The sequence below is a fragment of the Colias croceus genome, chromosome 17, assembly GCF_905220415.1.
Source record: "Colias croceus chromosome 17, ilColCroc2.1".
NCBI lineage: Eukaryota > Metazoa > Arthropoda > Insecta > Lepidoptera > Pieridae > Colias > Colias croceus.
This window is the reverse complement of record NC_059553.1, coordinates 6,387,952-6,415,869: the sequence shown is the minus strand read 5'-3', so window position 1 is coordinate 6,415,869 and position 27,918 is coordinate 6,387,952. Positions and strand designations below refer to the sequence as shown.

Sequence of the window (27,918 nt, the reverse complement as noted above, 5' to 3'; positions counted from 1 at the left end):
AGTAATGTAATGTTGGTACTTATGAAAGTAACTTTTTGAAATATAAAATGTATTTAATATAAAGTAGGGTTAGTCGCAATGAGGTCCAAAGCGAGGTGAGGCGAGCACATGGCTGGTAGCGAGCACATACTCGTTACATAACGTGGTGTTCACACATGGCTGACATGGCTCACTCTCATATTGGAAGTGCGAGCATACCAGGAGAAATACCTGTTCCGCTTATACTTATTATTACTTATAAAAATTCTTGTTGCCAACCGCTTTTTATGAGTGATAACCGAGTTTTTGCAGTTTAATAAGCGCCCTTGAAAAGACTTCAACGCTTAAGTAACGTTAAGTTCATTGATCTGCTACGATTCGGCTTACGTAACGAAATTGACACATTTAACGTCGCTCTAGTAGTTTGGCGCTAAATTTTTATTTATCGGGGAGTATCGAGCATGAATGGGGAGCACGTGCCGAGGGAGAGTTGCATAGACGCGTTTACGGTCGTCGACTCCGGTGCACTTGCAGTCAGTCGGCGGCGACTCCCCGATAGGGCAACACCGATGGTAAGCGCGAATGCGGGTGTCGTTTGAGGCGGGCACGCGTTCGCGGCGACGGTGCGCGCACGTGCGGCGCCGGCGAGCGCGTCGCGGCCGCAGTGCCGCGGCGGCGGGCGACGAGGCCAGAGCGCCGCACGCGCCGGCATGTGACTCTATCCCCATGCGGCTGCCGCTGCTGCCGTTGCTCGTGCTGCCGCTCGTGCTCGCGCGCCCGGCAGCAGGTGAGAATACCTTCATAAAAGTGTTTGCGACCTCTTGCATTTAGCCCGTGCACGCCGGCACAGTGCTAATTTTTATTTTAAACTTTTTTTTAAACTAACTGAAACTGTCCGCACAATATTTTGTAAGTAATTTCAGGGTTTCGTTAGTAAATTTCCGATAGTGATTTGTGATTAGTTCACCGCGCTCCTCAACAAGTAGTGGCGTTCCTGCTTAAATTGTTATTTTGAAATTATTTATACGAAGTGCACTGGTGTGGTGATCCCCGGTAACGTAAAATAATAATTGTTTTTGGCAAGTATGTTGTGGCTTTTTGCACTTTCCAAGGTGACATTCTTGTTGAAAATTACTTTAAAATCTGTTTCATTTTTAATTAAAATGCATTTGGTCGATAAAAATAAGTTTCTTAAAAGTGACAATATTATTTTCTATAAAATAAAAACTCTACTTTGTTAGGTAAATAAGTTTCTGAACTTTTAATATAAGTAATTCAAAGGATTTAGAATTTTTTTTCAAATCGATTACAAACTTCAAAAACTGAAGAACAAATTTACTGTCTATATGTAATTGTAAAAACCGTAGAGTCTAATTAATTTATAAATCTTAGATTAATATGTATTTATATGAGATTGATTATATTTTAAAAGAAAATGCAACAACTTTAAACTTGAATGTCCGCCAAATGAAAATAGAGTTTTCCCGCACATAATTCGTAAACAATACAATTATAAAACTACAATATTATGAAACTTCAGCTTCCTCAAATAAAAAATAAATACCCAAATAAAACTAATACAATATAATTTTATTATCGATATTAAGTATATTACGTTAGAAAAAACTTAGTACAATTTATATATATATATATAATTATTTTTATAAAAACCATTATAAAAAGCTTTAAAAAATTTTTGCAAATCTATTTAAAAATGACAATTTTAACTCTATATCTACGATGGTACTTTACACATTAACTTCACATGTTATCATAGTATTCCTAAGATTTTGTCAAACTCGTTTTTAAATAAATTTCTTATGAGTATCATAAATCATAATAAAATTTAATATAAAGTAGAGAATATGATATTTTTATTGCACTTTTATTTAAATAATAGAGTTATTAATTTACGTTTTAACATTAATTATTTTTAGTGACAAGTATAAAAGGATAATTCTTAAAATAAAAATATCATTATTATTTAGAGATATACGCATAATAATGTCTTATGTATATTAATACTAGCGGTCCGCCCCAGCTTTGCCTGTGGTACTTTTTTCGCAATGAAAGGTAGCCTATGTTCGTTCTCAGGGTCTAAAGATTGTCTGTGTCAAATTTCATCAAAATCAGTTGAGAGGTATAAGCGGGAAAGCGTAACAGACAGACAGACAGACAGACAGAGTTACTTTCGCATTTAACCAAATGCGAATTCTTTATTTTAAAATTTTTAACGGAGACTATCATAATTATTTAGGTACTTACTTTATAGAAGTTCACTTATTAACCGACTTCAAAAAAAGGTTATCAATTCGGCCGGTATGTTTTTTTTAATATGTATTTTATTTTCGTCTAAAATCCACTGCCAGAAATTATTTACAATTTTAAATTTGAATGTTTGAAACATTAAAAATGTGTCGATCTTTAATCAACAAATCGGTATTTATTATAGATATTAGATAGGTACAATGTTGTATTCTCAAAAATAAGTACCTACTACCGTTGTAGTCTGTTGATGTTAGTTCGACGGTACGCTGATTCATTCGCAGTAATTCGACTTAATTACCTGAGTCCAGTATAAACGTATATCTTGTATTCACGTATAGGAATTGACCAAATAATATATCTTATATACTTAACAGCTCAAGAAAAATCTTATCTTACTATCTTATATATTACTAGAGAGTAATGGATAATATCCATCAGCTTTTGCTTTAAAAAGAAAACATTTATGTTCGTCACAAAAGCTCTTTCCCAGAATTTTAATTGAATAAAAACGTTATCGGACTAAAATCATCAAGAAAGTAATAAGTATCGATTTATCTGTGTATCTACTATAAAGTGTAAGTACATACGTGTGTAACTATGTAAATAAGATATTGTTATTTAAAAGTCAATATGTTTTTAAATCGTTGATATTTTTATTAAAATTTCAGAGAAACTTGATTGAAATTATTTTAACGAAATATTTATTGAATATTATATATTTATAGCAATATGAAGTACCTACCTGAATCATTCAGATTCTAGACTAGACTAAAACTCAAAGAAATTTTTTTGTTTGTTTATTTCCACAATAGTTTAAATATACAATCAAAGTAGCGTATTCCCGGTAGCCTTAACAAGTTTTCGCACTAATCAGACTACAGAGAATCATAAACGCAATTAATCAGCGAATACACAATGAGCATTGCATATTTAAATAATAAATTATAATTAGACAAATTAACTATACGTTATTCAATAATTGTTTATTCCTTTTTAAGCATATATTATGTACATAAAGAATGTGGTCATTTAAAAGCAAAGTGCATTACATTCCACTCATAAACACGTCTATATAATTCACAAAAATCAAAACACTTGACCAAAATATATTTTGCCGTCATCAATACTTCGAACCGCGAGCGTACGAGACCGATTAAAAGTGCTTCTTGTCCCAATTACAATCTCGATTTTTTAAATATTTTTACCATAAACGTAGCTGTTAAAGGTAAGCGCGGATGCTTTAGTGAAATTAGAGGTAGTTAGAGCCTATATGTGCGTGTTTCATACGCTTAGGTAAACAGCTTTAGAGGCCGTCTACAAAACATCCGTTAATCTGGGCTCGAGAACTATTTAATATACAATACGTGGGATATTTTGAATTATATCGCTGTAAATCTAGACTATAAAGTATGTTGTCTTGTTATAATTGGCCCTTGTTGTTGTTCTTTATGCACTTGATAAAACTTAATGGACGTACTGATTTTTTATGTGATTACTTTAATGGAAATATCGTTATATTAACAAGTGATAACTGCGTTAAAAACAACTGACTTCAAACTTGCACTTGCAAAATTTACAAATACCTACAGACAAAAATGCTCATAAAATAAAAAATTCTGGGCCTATCCGAATAAAATTTTTATGGGACCAATTCGACACCATCCCGCATCGAACAAAAAAAGAATCACGTAAATCGGTTCAGAAACCTCGGAGTAATCGGTGTACATACATAAAAAAAAAAAAAAATATACCGGCCGAATTGATAACCTCCTCCTTTTTTTTGAAGTCGGTTAAAAATATCTGACAATGCATCGACTGCATATAACTATAAACTTCGTTTATGTAGAAATTTAACAAGAGAAATTTAGTATTATGTAGAGACTTAAAATGAATAGAAAGGCACATCCTCATCATTAAAGCTATGGAAATGAGAAAAACTAAACGGATACTCGAAGTATAATGCATGGTCATTACATACTTAAAATAATCACTACGATTGTAAGTGTTGGTACGATGCACGCGTTTATACGCATACTATGTTAACCCCATTCGCTCTTTCCCTGAAGCAGCACTCGAAACTAATTTTCAATTCAAGATGGCCTATTGTCATTTCGATGCAAGATCGTTGTGTTGTTTTGGTCGATCGCACGTATTTGCATGTGTAAATAAATATTAAAAAGCTGGGTCGTCCGGTCGTCGCAGCGGTCCGGCGCCGCCACGATATTTCGAGAGGAACTGCATATAAGACACCTGAGGGCTGGTGAAGCGCCCGATAGGCAACTATCGATATCGATATTTCGATAAACTCAACTGTCATCACTAGACGTAACGTATATTCTGTAAGATGGAAGCGAAACGCATTACCTAACCAGTTTATTGCATTCTGTGCCCACCAAGTCGTAAGGAATTCCAACGCATCCTATTCGAATGACGCCGCTGCGAATATAGAACAGCGTTGCACTCGCGTATGTATGTCTTAAACAAATTTTATGTTCCACTACAATACGTTGTTTAATGTTCTACAATATGCATATTACGTCGTCGCTAACGGGTTTATTGCTTTGGAATGAACGCGACCGTCTGCATGCCAAACGGCGATTCCTGGTGATCGCCCCTTTGAATTATGCGCATGGGCACGCTTATGGCCTCACAAGATTTATGTGCGGCCAACCAGAATAACATATGCAAATATTTCCTCGAAATTTGATCTTTGCATCTAGTCTTTACACCATAACAATTTATTTATATAAAAATTGGGATTATGAATCAATATTTCTGAACGAAGCTCTATATATTAATAAAAATAGTCATTACTAATCAGGTTTAAAAGTTTAGTTTAAAACCTGATTAGTGAAAAACCAGAATAGACATAAAATTTATTTTTCCGCCAAAAGTTAAGTAAAACGATGTATGATACTTTGACTTTTTATTTTAAAAATCAATGAGTACTTAGTGTTGTGTTATCAATATGTGTTAATCGATATAATGTCGATCATCGTCGCGTCACTAGAGTGAACGCACTACGTTGCAAAAGTGACCGAACGCTGACGTTCTTTTATCATTTACAACTTATGAATATTTATTGCGACGAAATATTACGCTTAATATAATCCACTTAGCAATCATTAATTATATTAATTTGGGTGTGTTACAATAAAACTATATAGAGAACAGAAATTGCCAAAATTTTTGATGGGTGTTTAAATTTGTCCGTTGTTTATTTTGTTCAAACGTTTAGGTAGGTATAGGTTTAACCTTAGGTGATCTACGCAATATAAATGCATAAATTTGAATATTTAGTTTGAGTTAAATTTATTTTCAAAAAAATTTATATAAAATATCCCTAATAAGGACGATTACAATTTTATCCGTTTCTAGGTGTTTGTTCCAGCGTATCTTTAAATCGGTTAACCCACAGGGTTAACCTGAAAATAATTCTCATTTAGGTCTCCGTCATAATTTGTAGAATAACTTTTTTCTCTTGTTACAAATAATTATACAAATTAAAAAATATTTATGTTCACTCGAAATTCAAAAATCGTCTATAATTATTATTTTTAAAGAGTGAACAATAAACAAAGATGGTTGCAAAAAATTTACCCTGCTCTACAATATGTAATCAAAGATACATTATTTTTTACCTACTTTTTATTTTCTTAATTATTGTTAACATCCTTCTAATTTTGTGTTAATAATGTAAAATGTCTAACAGCTTCGCTTCTTCTGCAGGATCTTTTAAAAAATCTTAAAGAATGGATTTTTTGCATTCCTTGCAGGAAGGCCTAAGTCATTGGCCAACCGGAGCCTTTACAGTATAACTAATTGAAAGATAGATACTGAGACGTCGATATCTCGTCTGATAAGATAGAGCAGTTGAATCGATGTCAATGATCATGCCACCAAGTAGATATATCGTATATAGGGTTAGTATATAAGTAATAGAATATTAAATAAGTATTCTACATCTATTGTTGTGAGTTTAGTTTGACACTTTTGAAAGAGCGGATTGTGTAGTATTTATCTGTGAGTTTTTATAAAAGAATATTTAGTAGGTAATCTATGATATTGGTATGGGAAAATAATTCTTCAAAGTTTTGGTCTCTGCATTCGTAAAGTTTAATATTACAGTTCTGTTGTCTATTTCCTAGCTAGGCTCTGTATTTGATAAAATATTCTCGCATTTTATCAGCTTCGTTTTCTTACTTCTGTTGTAAAGCTGGCCCCTGCATCAAGTTTAAATAAATTGACTATTGTTATAAATTTGGCAAAAAGAATCTCCAAGAAAATATATAATTTTTAACATAATACATATAATTTACACATATAATTTTTCACATACTTAATTTTAAGTATGTGTGGTAAATTTATTTAAAGGCTTGAAAGTTAAAAACAAAAAAATAATTCTCACGTAGAATTTTGGTACGTACAAACGTGTTAAGTACATTATAGAGTAAATAGTAATTTGACATAAATCCAGCGAAGATCCCAGTATCACTTCCTTTAATTTTAAATTCATTTGAAACATTCATTTAAAATTATTTGTTGGCTTTGTGCCTATAAGCTATCCGGGGTCACTAAACTGCAAAAAAATCTAGGAATGCTGCGCTTCCGGTTATATTTTTGTTAGTAATTAATGTTTAAATTTCAAATACCAATAATGTTTCACTTCTTTTTTTAATAAAAACACATTTTCTTAAGTATCTTACATGATATTTCATTTCAATTGCTTCCATAAAGTATTTAGTTAAAAAATGATGAGAAATAAATGTCAGGTAATTCTTTCTAGTTCAATTTTGACGTTTTGTAAATATATATTCGAACACCGCTAATCACTAAATATAATACATTCATTGAGGCAGAACAATTGTTTTAATTATTTGATTTATGTCACGACGGTTATAAAATCATCTCGTCAAACCCACATAGATATAACACATTGTGATTCACGAACATAAATTTTGGCAATTTTTCAGGAATTCACATGCATGTTAATATTGTCTTCATCTTAAGAACGACGTAAACGCCAACGGTTGACATTGAATGACAGTGTTCATTATTTACACATAGGGATTATAATTACACAGTTTTCTTAACATTTTGCAAAATTTTTATCATATGTTGCTTTTTTGAGTTTTGTCAGTAAAGTGTATATGTACCTTAAAACAGGATTTTGTATATATTGCAGATGTCGAAAAAATGATTTATTATAATACGTACTTCATATAGTTACCCTCGTTTGAGCCAGTAAATTCTTATATAAAGTACATTAAAATATTTTCCGAGAATCTACGACCAATGAATATACTCATATAAGAAAATTATATCGATACACATATATCTCATTAAAAACATATAAACGAATTCTTGTATTTTACCAGATTTGGAAATTACTATAATCCACCACGGACAGCGGTCAAACAGGGTCAAACAAAGATTATCATATTGTGACGGCGGATGACAAATATTATCCAACAAACATCGATAACGTACCTACTGAAAGAGGATCCAATACAGCGTCAGGTTATTCACTGAAAATTCCCTACACATTACATCAGTAATTAAATTTAATAAATAGCTTCCAAGACACTACGTCACGGACCAAAAAAGCAAATCCGTGATTTTTTGCCTGCAATCCTTACGTCATGCATTCGACTTGTGATCTCACGGCAAATTGATGAAAATTAATTTAGTATATAACAAATTAGATTTCACAGGGTAAAATAACGCGCTTACTCGCATAACACCTTTTTAATGACCTTTTAAATTGGATATAGAATGACGCTTGTTTCTAACCTGCTATCATTTATGAATTTTATGTTAACCACGAACGATTATAATCTGTTTTATTACAAGGTACTTTTACGTCAGCATTGCTTTCATAAAAATAATAATGCTAGGTGTATTTAAAAAGACATCCAAAACGAACAACGATTAATTATGTATGAGGTGTTGGAGTAGACGTAATTACTCATATTACATCACAATCAAGCGGCTAGACGGAGGTTTATCGTATTATACGATCACTTCTGCTCCAGACACCTGCTTAAATACGTCCTTCATTGTCCCAGAAACGAAAACTAGGTCGACTGAAGGCTACCAGACAATCACAATTTTAAATTAAGCCTCCCTAACTTTTCGTCCAGACGGATAATGCATTTTATTTTGTCCCTTGGTAACAGTTCACGCACATTTTAATAGCTCTATAAAACCCTAATGGATTGACAAATTTTGTTATAATTTTTATTGCTCCGTTAATTCAGACATTAAAGTTTTATAGGCGAGACGACATTGATTGTTGGTCAGTAGGAAATTATTTATTTCGGAGTTTGTCGTCGAAGTACAGTTTAATATTATACGAAAAGCTAATTATAATTAAAAGCACATTTCAATATATTAATAACTCAGCCCCCGTAATCACAGACACAATAGAAAATCTATTATGTCGTGGACCGATCGGGCCGCTCGGGGCTCTTGATGAGTGATAAACGACTTGATGAGTGATAAACAAAAATCAATAGAAACCCTCAGCCTGTATTTATTAGTGAATGTGGGCACATAGATAACGTCTAAATACTTAAAGTGGAAATGCGGGATAAAGAAATATACTTATTTGACTTATTTTCTTGTTTCAGCATATGTAATTATTTCCTATTTGTATTGAGTTTTTGCGTGTGTGTAGATACTTCGTTTAAAAGTTATAGTTTAAAATAACAAAAATCTTCTCGTTCTAATTCGATACCGTCGATACGGCTTAGTTATATCTTATATTATGTAGTAGGTAGGTATATTTAGTTCAAAACAATCCGGCTTATAAATAAAAATGACTTGACATCGTTCCATTTACCCAAAATATGAACCCACTAACAATATATTACTGGGAATCAAATTATATTTTGACGTGATCAGTCGCCGTGGAAAATTAAATTAATCCATCGATGCCTCAGAAAGAAAACAAGCGGCGCGTATTATTAACTGCACCGTTTTAGGTGTCTATTATTGGACCATTCATGTGGCCACAAATAACGAGTGGTTGACACAAACTCACTACCTCCGTCCTCCGTCTATTTACGCGCTTGCGGGATTTCTGACGCAAACTGTTTATTTCTCTCAGATCTCTCTCAATTTGTTGGCTAATCTGTAATGTTCTTACGACGCTCGGAATTGTAAACGCCGCCAATAAACTTGGAGTTTTATTGCCAAAAATTGAGTTCTATTAAATGCTTGGTCTGTTATCAAATTAGGTGAATGGTGCACATCTGTTTTGATGTCGTTAAGAATTAATTATTTTATATATTTTAATGATTTTAATGTTCTTCTTTTTTATTTAATAAGTTGATTGTTTATTTTGGCCTATCATTATTAGTGAATAAGGTTTAAAAGCATATCGATATCTTAAGGCAATATCGGCAGCCGTCTACGCTCTACTGCGTTCAGTTACTAATGATGGATTTTATCAAACAACTTGACAATGTCGGAATATTATTCAATCATGACTTTATAAATAGTAACGACACTACAATGAGCTGCATTTCGTAACGGTCTGCGAATTTTAATTGTAACTCTGTATGCACTGGCTGAAATGTATATAATTTCAATTAAGTGAGTGTTAATTAAAATTCCATTGGGTTTTTTGTGTCTATAATTATTAAAAATGCGGCGAAAAAATGCGGCCGTGCATAGTTCGTAATTTTAAAATCGTCGAGCAAAAAACGATAGGCATGTGTTCTATAGCAAGATCCGCATTCGGCACCGAATTGTGGCGCCACATCTGACGGAACTTGACTCAATATCATTATTTATACGACTAGCGGCCCGGCGATACTTCACAAATAAGTATAATAAAACTTTTTAATCGAATGAGATCGGATGTTATTAATATGAGGAGGTGATTCAGAAGTTCTTTGCCAGAAATTACGATTATGGTATTGCGATTTATAATATTCTTCTTTTCATATTTAACAGCATAAACTCTAAAATTTTAAACTTTTATAAATTACAATGTTTCTAGTTTAATTTCAACTGAGTCACGTCTTTCTATACCCATAAGTAACCTGTTAATATTTGCGGTTACATTTGCCGTCCATTAGCCGTCCATACAATAAAATTATTAACAATTTTTTTTAGTATTCAGCACTATACTCCCCACGTTAACCTAATCAAATGAGAACTTTTTATCAGTTCTTGAGAACAAATGAGTGTAATAGTAGTAAGAATACTTGATATAGATAGGGTACAAGGCGTTCGGCTTGCGAGTCAACGGCCGCAGCGCGCCGGCATTAAAATCATTATTCAGTTTCATTTGCATTTTTACCGCTGATCACAAATACAACAGGTATACAGAGAAATAAATGCCCATTCAGGACGTTGCATTGCATGATCTGAATTTAAAAAAATTGCGCTCCGAGGCGGACACTGCGTGGATGCTGTCTGATATCAAAATGTTAAAAAATTACTAGGTTTTTTTTAAATCATACTTATATTCGGTTTTAAAACGAAATCACTTTTAAACTTTACGACCTACCTATAGAAAATTATTTTTATTTCAAGATATACGAGTATTCCCACGCGTTATTTTATTTTTACATATTTATTTGTAAATTTTTACGGCACTCGAGACTACTTTAATTTAAATGCAACACTTGTTTCTATTGTATTTTAAATATGTTTACCGTATCAAACTGAAAAAACAAGCAAAAAACGTGAAATATCTTAAATTCAAAAGTTTAAAACCTAAACTACAGCTAACTAAAGCTCAAAATTTCCATAAATCGACATTTCAGACAGTCAAATTCCATAACTCAAGAATTTGAGGTGCCGCCGACACGCATACAAAATACAAATACTTCAAAATTAACACGTTTAAAAGGACAAGGAAAATAAGTGGACTGACGCGGCGCGACGGGTGCCTAACGGCTGGCCATGTACGGCACAGGCCGCTATGAAAAATAGTGTCTGGTGAGCGTCTAGCGCCCGCCAGTGACTCATGGAGGAATTTAAGTGCGGTCCTACACATCTGCTTGCACCGTGCACGGCCTGTATCGATGAACCATTTGATGTAAAGGATCCGACTTGCGTATACGCTGGTTTCTCTTTATTCGCTTTTGAGGTTTTGGCCGCGTTACTTTGTAAGGTTTAGGTAGTTCGGTTTTTGTGTACATTTTAAATATCATTGGTGTTGGTAATAATTTCTAAGATGCACATAATTTTAAAAGTTTGCTATCTTACGACCTTCTTTATAATTTGTCATGTTTATGTGAACATTTAATTTAATTCAATTCATCCATACTAATATTATAAATGCGAAAGTAACTCTGTCTGTCTGTCTGTCTGTTACTCAATCACGCCTTAACTACTGAACCAATTTGCATGAAATTTGGTATAGAGATATTTTGATACCCGAGAAAGGACATAGGATAGGTTTTATCCCGGAAATCCCACGGGAACGGGAACTATGCGGGTTTTTCTTTGACTGCGCGGGCGATGCCGCGGGTGGAAAGCTAGTAGAATATAAATCGTGACTTAAAAAAATAACTTTCAAATTTTTAAATATTTGTTTAATATAATATGATCTTACTGTCTTACACATTAGCTTATCACCGCTAATAAATAATTAAATATCAAATATTATTCACACATTTTTATTTCATACGCACCGTCTAATTTTATTTAAAACAAACACGTAAAGTAAACAGAATCAACGAAAACAGAAGCAATAAATAAAGTACAAATGTTTAAAAAACAAATTAAAAATCATTATATGGTTTATTACATATGGTGGTATTACAGGGTTTACTTGTTTAAGAAATAGAGAAATCTCGTTAATAACGAGGTCTGGTTAAAAACAATCATAGCACACATGGTGGGGCCCTCCAGTGCTCTCGTAACTCTTTATAAATTATTAGTTTATTGACGTTATTCTGTTCCCCTTTTACATTTCCTATTTCATTGTTCGATTTATCGAAAGCGTTTATTATTCTTTTGTTAGCGTCTAGCTTTCATACTATTTTTAATTTAGCGTAGTTGGATTATGTTGTACTATTTTTTGCCGTGAATGACGCAAAGATAATTACGGTTTCATGAATTATAATTTAAATTAGGGAAAATGTATAATAGTATTAAATTATCAGTGGTTTTTACATGAAATCTAACTAAGTATTCTTCGTTATAATAAATCTCTCCTAAAATAAAGAAAAACACGTTATTATTAAGAGGTGTAATAAGCTACCAGCGGTCTGTCCCGGCTTCGCCCGTGCTACATATTTACGTTTTCTCTACATAAGAGCCATCCTCGTAATTCAAGGAATATAATAAAAAAAGAATTATCGAAATCGGTCCATCCGTTCACACGTGATGCCGAAACGGGTTTCATTTGTATACATAAGCTATAAGTTAGTATTTAATTAACAAGAGGGTAATCAACGTAACTTCCCAAAATTTAAAAATTACTGAAACTGGTTAATTCCGGTAGTCTTGACCTATATGGTATAGTACATATAAACATATAAAACAGGTTTCTGAAATAAAATCCACGTTTTAGTTGCATTTAAACGTCGAGAATTAAATTACATTTGCATGCAAGTGCGGGCAAACGTCACGTTACCGTGATTACGGTAACTAATTATATGTACTATAGAGGCTGAAACAACCGAGAATTTTATATAAAAGAAATATATTTCTCATACTTATTTTTCACCTGATTCTTTTGGTTGGATGAGAATTTTATGTTTGAATTTACACATTTTACAAATAAAATACGGAAAAACAAGCTAGGTACCTATATTTTTTTCGTGAATAGTCATTGATTTTTTCAGGACATAATATTTTCCCATATTAGATTCAGCATTGCACTGTTATCCATACTAATATTATAAATGCGAAAGTAACTCTGTTTGTCTGTCTGTTACTCAATCACGCCTTAACTACTGAACCAATTTGCATGAAATTTGGTATAGAGATATTTTGATACCCGAGAAAGGATATAGGCTACTTTTTACCCCGGGAAATAGGATAGGAATAGGTTTTATCCCAGAAATCCCACGGGAATGGGTTTTTCTTTGACTGCGCGGGCGAAGCTACGGGTGGAAAGCTAGTAAGCAATAAATGAACCACCAGACTTATTGCTTCCAGAACAGAATATTTTTGTCTTCGTTTCTTTGATAACAATTTGAAAAAAAAAATGGCTGCACATGTTAAAACAAGAGTCTAGAATTCGCATTAATAACTCCACACTTCAATTAATGCTACGTTTAATATATTATAGGTTAATTAGACATTTGCGAGTAATTATTGGATACTAGAAGCTCTACATCATTATAATTTCTTGTTATTTAATATTTTACCTTCCTATAAATGTGGCTTACAAAGTCAAACGGTTGATTGAAGGTTAAGATATTCTGAGGAGTTTTTTAAGTGCACAAAACTTCAACAAATAAGTATGTCCTTTTAAAATATTCCTCAGTAAGGTCTCAAACTCCAAAAAGTTTTTTTTCAACTTCAAGCAAACATTTAACAAATCTTTACACAACAACACAGTTTCTTAGGTTTCTACAAAAAAGTGTCAACAAACTCTTGTAGTCATCCCTATAAGTATTGTCATTGCCAACATTTTACTTTGAGACTTAAGTACACGGAATCTTTTGACCAACATCAATCTAAAAATTTCCTTTTAAACTTATTATTAACTCAGGCCCTGGAACCACAGACACAATAGAAAATCTTTTGTGTCTGGGACCTATCGTGCCGCTTGGGGCTCAATGGGTTATAAAATTTCCAATCCAAAACCGTGAAGATATTAGGTACTAAATCATCTTATATCTGCAGCCGGGATCTGCTGGTCAGGCATGGAGCGTGGTGGGCGCTGCAGCTCGGTAGCTGCACTGCGCGTGGGCCGCGCGGAGTGCTGCGCGGGCGGCGCGAGAGCCCCCGCGGCTTGGAGCCCCCGGGACCTGGATAGTGGCGAGATATTCTTCTATAAGGCGCTCTCTGGAGGCGTGCCTTGTACTGCTTGCGCGGGTGAGTTGCTATTTGTTGAAGCTCAGATTAATTGTCAGAAATCAGAATGTTTCGTTTATACACGTATAACCACCGTAATTACCAGGAGCAGTCGAAGAAAAATATGCGTTTAAAAAAGATGAATTTCGAAAGTTTTTCTTTATTCATAATATTTGATAGTTTGTTCAGGCTGATGAAAACAAATCGGACCGTCTTAGTATCAATGGACTAAGCCTTAGTCACTAAGGTATTGTATGATATTAAGTTAGTTGTAAGCCCTTTAGGTAGTCACATTTTTTCACTACTTTACCTTAAAAAATAATCATTTTTTTAAAGATTGCTAGTATGTGTTATTTACCTAAGTATTTTGTATTAATTATTTATTATCTACAATTTATACATACACATTATATATGTACAATTGAATCCACATGTTGTCTTTATATAATTCTATGTTATAGTTGTTAAACAATTCGACCTTCTCGACCTTTAGCCGACAAATTTGAATTTATTTATTTAAATATAGGTAGGTACACATCAATCTCAATTTGATAAGTTACCTTTTTATCTAATAGGGAAAAAACCCATATAATTCATACGGATATTTAACATCTTTGAATATTGATATGTGAACTTTGAACCTTATTATTAACGAATGAAATTATTTGATGAGTTACGCAAATGTATTGTTTAAACATTTAGAGCAAGAAGTTCATTGCACTCGAAACAGAAGCCTACATATACGATTTAATTAGGAAAATTTTGTTCTATTCTAAATAATTAGATATGTCTAGACTATTCACTATTGTTTATAAACGAAAACCGGGCTAATAAATAAAATAATAAATAAATGTTAAAATTTTCTATAATAATTTAATATTTTCTTTAATAAATCAAAAAATTGTCAGGCACTATAAAACTTGGTTTCAAAATTTAATACTTCTAATATTATAGATTAGGTAGTAAGCGTATTACTTACTTACTAAAATAAGTAAGAATTAAGTAATATGTGATAACATCAATCGTGCAAATGAACCTCATTAAAATTGGAATCTAACTCTACTCTGTAGAAAAATATTTAAGGATTACTAATTGATGATGTCTCATATTACGTAACTATCTACCTTAGTAATGAGAGAATTTATATTACCAAAAAAGATTTAATTTTATTGGCAATTAACTTTAACAATACCTTAGTCATGATAAGAATATATTATCCTTATCTTTTGACAAAGTATAATAAATCTGTTAATATATTTCTCAACACCTCTACATCAAATAATTTCAATACAATGGACAGCGTCGGGACAGCATACGATTTAAAAACTAGTGTGACCGGATCGCGTAATAGCTTCTCTTACTCACACGTGTTCTACTGAAACTGTACTAAACAAAAGTGAAGCGTATATTGTACTTACGATTCATTTAACTATGGAGAATTTTATTTCAAGCGCTTCACAATAGCTTATTAAGACCCATTGGCGGGGAAAGCTCTATTCAAGTAATGAGAGAGCACAGAGAATAATCCGCAAACTGCTCCATTTTGCGGTCATTCAGCTATAACTCTAGGTATTTTCAAGCTGGTTCTATTTTAATTACTATTATAAAGCGCGGGGAAATTACTTTAGGGTTGCGAGACTTTCAAGTGAACAGTTGCTTTGAGGAATCATAATGCATGCATGCTATGAAAGACGATTGATACAATTGCTTGGTACAATATGCTGTAGGTATGTATAATGATAAATTTATTTTAAAGATTTAACATAACTTGATATTTAGAATAAATTTGAATGTGTAGAAATTTAATTACCTATGTATAATATAATAAAAAAAATATGCAGTGTAAGCTTACATAACTTTCATTTTTTGTGACCAAATTATATTTATTCTAATTGAATTTTAATTAAGAACTATATATTAATGAAGCACTTAGACACTTTCATTATACAATAATGTATTAGTTATGTTACCTGTGTGATTTAGGGGTTTAAAAATAGCTACCTATAAAAGACCGAAATTTTTTAACGTATAGTTCTAGACATTTCTGTAGATTATGACAACTCTTATTTACTCAGTTTTCTTCTTGTGCCGTCCGCTACTAGATATAGTTGTATTAAGTGAGAGCGTTAGCTGCTTATACCCTTACCAATATTGTAATGTTTTGCGCCTACTAACTACCAATATACAGGGTTACTTGTAAAACACCAGCAACCTCGCAGGACAAGATAGCTAACATCATAAGTAACAACATTTGTTCTACGACTTTTGGCATAACTTAATAAATTATTTTTAAATGATTTTTTAAACTTTTATTGTACTCTCCTAACATTTGTCAGTCTATGTTCTAATAATTATCGGATGGACGACGCGACACCCCCTTCCCCCTCTCGTTCGCTTCTTGTTTACTAATTTTTGGGAGGCGTAGAGTTTATAATATTCAAACGGAAAATTAAATGAATATTTATTTTTGTATGAAAATAAAATCTAACAAATTATCAAAAGTCGTAGAACAAATGTTGTTGCTTATGATGTTAGCTATCTTGTCCTGCGAGGTGGCCGGTGTTTTACAAGTAACCCTGTATTATAGAATCATGCGCCGGCGTGTCATGCGGCGCTGGCCGGCGTTGCGTGGTGCGCGGCGGTCGCGCGCGGTGCGTGTGCGCCGCGACGTGCCGCCGCGCGGGCTCCGTGTGCGGCAGCGACGGCAAGACCTACCGCTCGCTGTGCCGCCTGCGACGGAGGGCCTGCAGGCGGCCCGCGAAGCACCTCACGCTGGACTACCCTGGACCGTGTAGAGGTAGGATAATGTGCTTTATAAGGCGTGGATTGGGAGTTACAGCAGAATTTGGCAGCAGCAAGCTATGCAAATTCATCAACGCACTATCTTTTTGTACGTGTAAAACAAAGTCTACCAATCACAGGATGAATTCACGAAGTTTAACAGTAAACTTAACTAAGACTAGGAACAAAATCGTAAGAAATGTTTCATGTAGACATAGTTATGTGTTCTCAATGGTTTAAGATTTCATTTTTATGTGACATGATTAATCTATCTAGATTGAGTCATGGCAAACTAAGTATGTTATCTTCATTTAACTTGTGCTATCACTAAATCAAGATAGAACTAGAACTATAGTAAGATAAACACATTTTAAGATGACACTTGTTGCATGCAACTTATCTTCATTTAAGGCCGTCTGAAATAGAGCGATTTTAGAAATATAAATACTTAGTTACTTATAATTTAAAGCTACAGTTTAAGTAGATGAAGGTATACTAATCCAGATAAACTGAAGTGGCATTGGAGATTTCATTACAATTAGTGAACTAAAAGTTCCAAACTATTGTTATAGATATATCATGGAAAACTTTAATATTATTTTCCATATATGCATGCATAATATATGTATGCAATTAGGTTTTATATTACACAACTTCTCACCATACGCACACATTTTCATTTTCTATCCTTTTAGAGAGACACTACATAAATACTCGGGTACGTTAATCTGTCAAAGAAACAGACCATATAAGACTTAAACTTTATCTAATAGTAGCAAAAAAACAAATTACCAACTTTTTGTCTAACTAGCACAGTCCGTTTCTTGGGAACATTCCAAGTAATTAGTCTAAGCTTATTTAAACAGTCTGATTATTTAATAGCAGATAAATGTCCAGAACTGCAGACACGATCATAAATTGCGCCACATTTACCAGATATATTAAATAATAAAACCAATGCATTTGGCACACTTCAATCTCGATTTGATTATCATAATTAAATGAATTAATCAAATATTATTTGAGAGCAGCATTAATTATAGAAACCTATTGTAGGTACATAATGTTGTTACCCAATTTAAAAAACAACGATTTGTGTCCTCTAAACTAATAAAAAATGAATAAAAATCTACATATAAAATCATGATGATAATTGTAGCGTTAATGACATTGATTTGGCTTTTTATTATTTTTAAGTAGGTAGTTATTAAATATTTTATGGCCTTTAAATTAATATCATGTCTGCTGCTGATCTGGAATTTATGTAAATAATATGATATTTTATGCGCCGGTATATTAAATACAGACTCGTATTAACAAATTATAGTACTAAAATCCAATAAGCAGTAATTATAAATTTGTTAACTAAGCTGGTTTGTTTTAACCAGCATACATTTAAAGCTGGTTGAGGCTGACCTCCATTATCTGTGTACGCAGAGCTTATGCCGATTTCCTTTTACCTGCTATCTTAATGTCCAATAAATTCAACAGAACGCAATAAACGTGATAATCATAATCGGGCAGTTGAGCTATATTAGAGTATCATTGGCTCGATCGTAAATCATTATCGCACGTAGACACTAGTTACTGCCACGCGACGTATTAATTATTCGAATTATTCATAGGACCAGACGGTAACTCATTGGCCGTCCGCCTAGTAACAACATCTATCATTCTAAACGTTTAGCCACCTAGCAACCGTTTCCCGAGAACTATAGTACAATTCTACTGTTGTTTACTACCTCATCAAACTTAACTGGCTCATTATTGGCGCGCTCAAGCTTGACAGGCGAGCTGACCCGACATGCTACTCGCTTTTAAACGATTCGAACGCTCTCTGCGAGAGCCACTCGTCGAGTTCTCATTTACCTCTTTCTGCCCGTCATATGGAACCTTTTAAAATGTCCCGTAAGCCTCGATATTATGCACATTCGCATCGGAATAAATTTAATGACTGTAGATTATTATTCGACAAAAAGGTGATCGGAGCTGTCTGGGTGAGTTCTTTTATTTTTCGAGACGTGATAGCATAAAGATCGTCGAGATGACTGTCGCTGTCAAACTTGAATATTAATGGCGAATGGATTTCATTCGCGCGAATCATTGTGAAGGTTACAAAACTCCGTGTTTGCGCACAATAGCGTCGCTTACTCCGTAATGTTGCACATGCGAGCCGCGAGGAGCGGAGTGCATCAAGATCGCGCCGACTTCAATAAGTTTTTACGTCGTGCACGACAGCATACCTACTCGCCTATCCTCTCGTATTCTATACAACTTTTCTATAAGGTGTTTTTAATGGTAGCCATTAATCAAACATGGGTTGAAGCGTTCTATCAATGGAGCACAACTATAATTATCGTCTGGTTTCTGCGGAGGGAAGCGCGGGTTTTGTTTTATTCACTCTTGCGGTCCCGCCTCAGAGCATTAATCCCTGTTCCGTAGAGACCGGACACTCCCTTGCTATCGCACTAGTAAATTGCCCGATCCAAGAAGGTTGACTACATCTCTATTGGCATCGAACCCAATAATAGTTCATTGCGATGCGCGATGCATGCTGGAGCATCGCCTGAGGTATATGAATGGATGATCCGACCACGATTATGGATCCAGTTTGTGTACTTTTAGTTTTGTGAACGCATAAGATACATGCGTGTGTATCATTGTAAGTGTATGCGGTGAGACACAATGGTTACGCTACGAAGTACGAAAGCAATGACTGTCCCGGCTTGGGCAACTTGTTTTTATCGATGGGTACGCCTTCAGTAAATAATGGCTAGCAAACGCAAAATGCACTCAAATACGCACGCAATACGACGCTAAATGTGCTACCGATACGGCAGTCATTCATTGGAACTTCGCTGAATTAAATTTCTGGTTTTTGTTCAATTAAAGAAATTTAATACACTTAAAATTCCATAACCTTTCTTGATATGAATTCCGACATTATCGAGTCACAGTCCCAGATACGATTAATTTGTATACGTTTTTAAATACAGGAATTTCGTTATCTATTTGAACTGTAGGTATCGTGTTTTCCTTGACAAAATAAAGTATGCATTCATTTAATATTCACTTGGAGGGCTGATGAAATTATTCGTAACCATATACTTCCAATAAATTATGCTACCTTTTCAATAATAAGCCTTAATAATACTTGACCATATTTACATATTCTCTTTTTCGTTGCGTTTAATTCGCGCGTTAAAATTTAAATTTATTCAAGTCATTAATGCCTATCAGTTATCACGTTAATATCTTTTAATAAATAAAACAAGCAGACTGGTATAATGGTTTCCTTCTTGTAATAGATTTTATATTTAAATTAATTTTGTTTCACAAGTGCAGATAATCTAAAAATATAAAATCTGATTAAAGAAAAAACATGTTTTTTATATTTTTAATGACGACCTTTTTTGATTTTTCGTGTAGTTAGGTTACAAGAGATTTTTCAATTAAACATAAAGACCGTATAGCTATGCCTATACTAGGTATACCTACAATTATAAAAGCACCATACTGTATAATTCAAATTTCTTACAATAAATATACTTAAACAAATTGTGCGCTGTTGAACATGTGACATTCAAACATTAAACAGAAAGAGCAACATTGTAACGACACGGCTATCGGTTACTCGTCAACTGCAAAGATCTTGCGTAGGTGCTAATAACTTAAAACGACATGCTAAGAATAGAATTAGAATATTCCTAAAACTTCTACGCATATGTCTTTGCATTTATTTTGCAAAATATTTACGAGTTTGGAGATGAGTTTCGATAGTACAGAGTAGTCTTACTTTCTTCTTATAGAATTAAAATTTATGTTTATTTAATCTGGCATATTTGCGAAAATTCGGACGGAATTATAAGATAGATTTCTTTACCCGATAGTTACTAACAATACTGAATATAAAAAAAAAAACGATAAATGCAATCGTTGCTTTCACCAATAATACCTGGTTGGACTACGGACTACCTTATTATTAAGTTAATAGAAAATTATAAATACCCTAATCGCTATAGAAACTAGTTTCAAAAAGAAAATAAAGACCTTCTGAATGGCACTAGAATTAATATTCTAGCTGCGTAATCGCTAGGTTCAAAAGTGCTAATTATGAGCACACGTAATTACAACGAGGAAATGTATTCACATGTAGCTTTTGAATAATGGTATGTATAGCGGATGACATCCGCGAGCAAATCAGTGTAATTACGGAAACTGGCCACGCCAGCTACGCACTACACAGCAGCTACAACACTGTTAACAGATTTACAGTTCAGACATTTCATTCCTATTTTGTTGAGACTTTTTGGCCTCAAATGTAGATCTTTGAGTGTGCCGAATATTAAAAAAAAACGTACCGCTTAAAGATAAACAATTTGCAATAATTTTAGTCTGAACGTAGTTAAGCACGAGCGAGGTAGAGCGAATATAGAGAATATATTGGTAATAAAAACTGCTATTTAAGAATTTATGATATCGGAACTCTATCCCTATCATTGCATTTTTTGTGAATTCTACCTAATTGAAAATATTTATTTTTTTTCGGTGTATCTTTCCATTAATCCAAAAATATCTAGGTAGTTAATAAAATGCTCATAATAATAAATTCATGTAAAACAACATGGTATTAAACATTAACGAATATTAAAGTCTTTCACCGCGGGATATAATAGGTACGTAATAAAGTACGAGTATTTATTTTAAACGTTTAAAGTTGAATATATATGAATACGTTACTATTCACGAGTGTACGGTAAAATATGACATCTCAAATATACATTTACCGAGTGCGTGGGTGGGTGTTTTGACAAATGCCGGTACGGCTATACTCGCAAAGCGTTTCGGTTTCGTAACAAGTCCTTTGAACAATTGTGTACGCATTGTGTAATGCGAACTAGGAAATGCAAGTAGAACGTATTAGTATATTTTGCAAGTACCCACGTACAGATGACAACGGTTTGAAAGTTCAGCCGGGGCGGTTACGAGTCGCAATCGTGTGGACTGCGGTTTACGATCAATTTAAAGCGTGTGAACATTGTCGCTTTAGTGTTACAATATGTGCGGATTGTTTTACGAGAATAGGTATGAATATCTGGTAAATTTCCGATGTTAGTATGAGTATAATATGAAGATATGTATACCATATTGATAAAATATACTATATTTAACTTACTTGGTATGTTTTCAATGAGTCCGAAAAGAGACATAAATTTATTATTGAATGAGACTTTGTCAAAGCAAACAAAATGAGATAACGATTGCTTTATGTTGGGATTTTAAGGTAGCCTAAAAAGAGCATAAGATAAATAATAAGCAAAGCAACCAATATTTTAACAACAATACCTTGGTTATCGATTTAACCAACATGAATAACTAAGACTTAAATATATAACTATAAATATATAACTTTTTTGTATATAAATCCACTTTTTAAGTTTATCCTATCCATAGTTAAATCCATACTTAGTAGTTCCGTTTTCCAACTGATAGGTAAATCATAATTGTCACAGTCGATTTTAGCCCTAGATCGGAACATGCCGGAACGGACAGGCGTCCTCTTTTCATCACAATAAATTAAGCATAATACGGAACGATAACGTCACTATAATGGTTCTTCGCAGGAGCCAGTTGCGAACAATCGGATGCTCGTGATAACAATCACATCTAAATATGGATGCATAATGCAAGTTGGAACTGCTAATCCATAGTTTACTTTTTGGTTCAAGAATTGACGGTACATATGAGCTTTATGTTATGATTAATCATTTTGTGTCTCTATGTCTTTATACTCTGATGAAAATCTATACATATAATAAATCTGTAGAAGGGTCAATTCTGTACATTGAAAATATTGAAAAAATAAATAGCAGGGGGTGTTACTGGATCGATACCAAACCCAAATATGTGATTAAAAAAATTTTTGTCTGTCTGTCTGTCTGTCTGTATGTGAAGGCATCACGTGAAAACTAGCGGTTCGATTTCGATGAAACTTGGTATAATTATACCTTATTATCCTGGGCGTAAAATAGGATACTTTTTATCCTGGAAAAATACGTAGAAAAAAAATAATCTTAATTTTTCATTTTTATCCATAGACGTTGTTCCGTAGAACCGCGAACACACGTTGCGTATTATTATAGGCCTAGCCGTATTTGGGAATTGGGTCCAATAGATATTTATAAGATGTTATTGTCAGAGGTACTCAAAATGGATAAATAAACCATCCACGCGAAGACCGACGTCCGCGCGGACGGAGTCGCGGGCGGAAGCTAGTCTGTAATATATTTTATTCAATTATATCATATATGGTACCTATGGAGCTACTGCAAAATATATTTAGACACGGTAAAAGCCTAAGTTAAAATCTACTTTGAATTGAAAGCCTCAAATTCTAAAAAAATAAAACAAATTTTCACACAAATAAACTGTCAGAAAATATCTCGCAGTAACTACTAATAGTTACAATGGAAAAATAATTTACAAGTTTTGTATTATCGAATTTTATTTGTAGGTTAATAAAATATGTTTATTAAAAAGCAAAACCAATAGATAAAACCGGTTGAAATAAAATATATTTACTGCTAAATCACCATACTACAATGACGTTATACCAACGGCACGGTACAAACAAAATTCCTAGACATCAAAATATTCGCGGCACCTACCACATTTAGATGTACGAAATAAACATGTTTTATGATAATTGCAGTTCATTCACATGATCTATAAAATGATTCATGTGGTTACAAATATTCTATTATTGTGGCGCTAAAAGATAAAAAGTATTTCTTCACTATGTTTTACGAGTAAGATTTCCGATCCGTAAGATCTCTGAAAAGCTGAAACTTTTAGTAATTATTTCGGGATCTGTCTTTTGTTCTATAAATAGGTGCACTGAAATTGTGTTTGTTATCAAGCGCCTACGCAACTTTGTACAAATACGTAGAATATAAATGCAACAAGCTTTTAATTATCACAAAACACCACTGTTTGTTCAGAAGCGTTATCTCTTGTCAATTGATTAGCGTAGCGCGTAAGCTTTAAGTTTCTATAATGTCGACCTGACTCCATAAATCTATAGTTTTAAAAGTAAATTTAATGTATAGCGCAACGAGAATTCAATAAAGTACCTGTGTATGAGATAAAACTGTGCTTGATAAATTAATTTCTTATTTTTTGGGTGTCTGGATTATTTAATATGTGAGAAATATTAATTGATGATCGTATATCTAATATATAAAAATCAATGCCACTTTTCGTTGTAATTCCATAACTCGAGAACGGCTGAACCGATTTCGATAATTCTTTTTTTATTATATTCCTTGAAGTACGAGGATGGTTCTTATGTAGAGAAAACGTTAATATGTACCACGGGCGAAGCTGGGGCGGACCGCTAGTCGATAATATTAATTGGTGACGTTTTATACTCCTAATTGTGAAAAACCAAAGCCCTTCTAAAAAGCGCATTTTCATAGAGATCTATGAATATTTTATCACATTTCTCTATAATAGTGTATTGCGATAAAGCTGTGTATAGCTTACACTTGTAAATTTCTAGCGGTATATGGATACAATATCAATATTCCCAACAATGCCCTAGTTTCTTGATATCTTTAACTGATCGTGGCTCAATATAATCTGATGTAAACACGACGAAGAAATGCAGGTATTGCGTATTTACATAAAATCTAAATTAAATTTGACGAATTATCATATTCTATTTCCCGGCAGCTCATGTTATCGCAACCGCCAGATATGAAGCGAATATACGCAGCCGCCGGCCCGATTCGTACCGTGATAAATTTGCTGTAATCTAAGCTCTAAAGTGGCCGCACTTGATCGCCGTCTAGACTAGACTAACTATCGCTCTATAAACCGCAATACGATACAATCAACTGGGAAAGGCGTCAGATATTTACAGAACTCGCTCGTTTGTCCGATTTCTACTCCGTTATTATGTTACATTAGGCGTCGTATTTCCCGCGTAACTGTCGGTATGATTTTTATCTGGTGTGAATTATTCGTTCGGAGGGCGTGCGATCGCGGCAGTTGAAAGTGTTTGTTTGTTTTCAGTGGGCAGCTGTGAGGGAGTGCGTTGCGGCGGCGACAAGCGTTGCGTGTTGGACGCGGAGCTGGGAGCGCACTGCGTGCGTTGCGGCGCGTGCAGCGTGGCGGGTGCGCCCGTGTGCGCGGTGGACGGGCGGACGTACGCGGGCGCGTGTGCTTTGCGCAAGGCGGCCTGCGAGCGGGGACGAGCGCTACCACTTGCCTATAAGGGAGCGTGCATTGGTAAAAACAAATTATTATTTAACAGTGAAAACTTTAGACTACATTATTATCAGATCTGATTGATAATTTTTTGTACAAGATTCTTAAAATGGATTTGTTATAAATTAATTGCCTAGTTACATATCAATACTGTATCTGACGTCCAGCCAATAACATCTGCTAACTCATAAACTATACCTACCTACTATGTTTTTGTTGTAAACTGTAACAAAATTTGCTTTATGTATAGTTATATAGAAGAGTTAAATAACGGTGTATGCCTATTTCCTAACATAAACCGCATCACATCAGCGAACGCGACATGCTCATCCATCTGGTGCGGCGCGGGGCAGCGCTGCGTGCAGGGCGGCGCGAGCGGCGCGCGCTGCGTGTCGTGCGGCGCGTGCGGGGGGGGCGGCGGCGCGCGGCGCACGCTGTGCGGCTCCGACGCGCGCACCTACGGCTCGTGGTGCCGTCTGCAGCGCGCCGCCTGCCACGCCGGCACGGTTGTGGACCCGCTGCACCCGGGGCCGTGTAAAGGTAAACCCTACTTACTAGTACATTTGAGTTTGTAATAGGTACGCTATTCGCGGGTAGCTAAGAGAATACAAATACGGGTAGAAAGCGTTGTTTATTTGAAAAGAGATGGAAACATTTTTCGGAGATTTTTTTATTTGAGATCTTTGTTATAGCGCAAGTATTAAATTTAATGCAGGTATTGATAAGATTCGGAAATCTATGCAGAAAATACAGTGTTATGTTAATTTATACTTATTAGAATCTGAAATTGTAGATGATTGTTTATTATTTGGTTATTCTCAAGCAATGTTGCAATTAATAAATCACGTTTGCTTCACTTACAGGTACTAAAAATATAACGGACAATATTGTGACTGATGAGAAACATAGGAAACATGTGGATACAACGAGGGTTCTTTAAATGTTGAGTGCTGTTGATAGCTTCGGATGAATAGTGTTGGTGGCGAGTGAAAGATGCGAGTACAAGACTGAGGTGGGCCGCGGTAGCCCACGAGCTTGTCCAATGTTTGCGTGATTGTTGGAGCAAAATTGTCGCCAAAGCTACAAGAATTTACATATTGTCTACACGTGTATGATCACATACCTTCAATATTACTCTCGAATAATAGAAATAGACAGTGTAGATTTTTTCTGTGGTAGCGGTATTTAAAAAAAATGTTCGAATTTAGAATTGTCTCGAAGTTGTTAAACTTCAGACGAATTGTAAACTTTCAAACTCACTTCTAGAAACGAAGAGTTTTATCTCAATCGAATGTATTTAGATGAAATTTTAACCTGATACACTGTTTGTAGATAAATAATATTTCTATAATTTTTAACTATTAACACTTTTACATTAAAAAAATTTGAGCACCAAATCGTACTTAATATTTAGTCAAAATGTTATAATTTAGAAGTGTAGTTAGCACAATATGGTACTTCTATGATGTAGGTATTTCGTATTCTAGAAAATTCTATTTTCCGTCTTGACGACGTCACCACTGTGAACGAAGCTTGTAGGATGAACTTTCATCGAACTGACATTTTTTAATTTTATTAACTTTTAGTACATATTTTAAGACTTTGATTATTTTCACGACATATGGCGCTTATGCAATATTTATTATTAAGTTATGAATTATAATGATCTAGTGCAATAATGTTATTGAAAATTGTGTGAAATTTATGTTAACGTTTTTTTTTTTTGTGTTTTTTTTTAATATAAAATTTGATTTTGTATCGCAAAGGTCATTAAAATTTAATTCGAAAATATTTAATAATATGTTGTAGAATACTTTTTTCAGTATTATGTCTATGTAAGATTTAGAATATTTTTTTAATTATTAATTTCGAACATTTTACATTGAAAAAATTAAATGTGTTATAGAATGTAGTTAAAAGTAAATTATTGTTACTTTTATTTATATCCAAAATATTTCAGGATGCGTGGATGTAGTGTGTTATATGTTTAATTGATCTTTTGAAGTGGTTCGGCTCTCGTACACGAGTCTTGCCTAGCTTTAAATAGTCGAGTTAAATTATAAGTTAATGAGTCCACATTAGTCTATGCCAATTTAATTTTATATCAAGCTTAATATCGCGTATTAATTTCGCTCACACCGTTTTGTAACCAACATTATCCAAAGATGTTTAAAATTCACTCGACGAAAAACAAATGGTCTCCGAGCGGTAAAACTTTGCCTGTTCTTAAAATTTATTTGTGTATAAAATAATAAGTATTTATAATTAATATTGTATACTTTATAAGTTAAGATTATTTAACACTATGTGGACACTTGTGCAAAAACACTATTGTCAATTATTTTCCTAGTAGGCGTAAATGTTATAAAAATTTAGGTAGACTTGTAAATTATTTATCAAAAGTATATTTTGTAGTTCTTCATACATTACGGTTGTTGCTTGCCGTTGACTGTAGTCTATTTAAATTTAAAAGACGATTCATATTTTCTTATGTTTAATTCTACCATTTAATAACGCTAACAATGTCTAATAGTTATGCCCTAAGTTTATCTTTAAAGCGAATTGTTTATGTATTTCTCGAATTAAAATAAACTTTAATCGTGTATTCAAATTGGAAAGTTTATAAAA

The 27,918-nt window shown here is 33.7% G+C and overlaps 1 protein-coding gene across 1 annotated transcript; it reads left to right on the top strand.

Moving 5' to 3' along the window:
- Positions 1 to 529: 529 nt before the first annotated feature.
- Positions 530 to 27,917, top strand: LOC123698858 (follistatin-A-like). The gene is made up of 6 exons (XM_045645654.1): positions 530 to 766; positions 14,068 to 14,259; positions 16,826 to 17,035; positions 25,096 to 25,311; positions 25,603 to 25,830; positions 26,154 to 27,917. The coding sequence occupies exons 1-6, from the start codon at positions 562 to 564 to the stop codon at positions 26,228 to 26,230; spliced, it is 1,128 nt and encodes a 375-aa protein (XP_045501610.1). The 5' UTR covers positions 530 to 561; the 3' UTR covers positions 26,231 to 27,917.
- The last annotated feature ends 1 nt before the right edge of the window (position 27,918 follows it).

Bases quoted from the DNA above. Each gene is read 5' to 3' on its own strand.
- LOC123698858 (XM_045645654.1), top strand. From the start codon at position 562: ATGCGGGTGTCGTTTGAGGCGGGCACGCGTTCGCGGCGACGGTGCGCG. The intron at 14,260-16,825 runs GTGAGTTGCTAT...CCTGTATTATAG, and splicing joins GCCTTGTACTGCTTGCGCGG to AATCATGCGCCGGCGTGTCA. The intron at 25,312-25,602 runs GTAAAAACAAAT...GCATCACATCAG, and splicing joins CTATAAGGGAGCGTGCATTG to CGAACGCGACATGCTCATCC.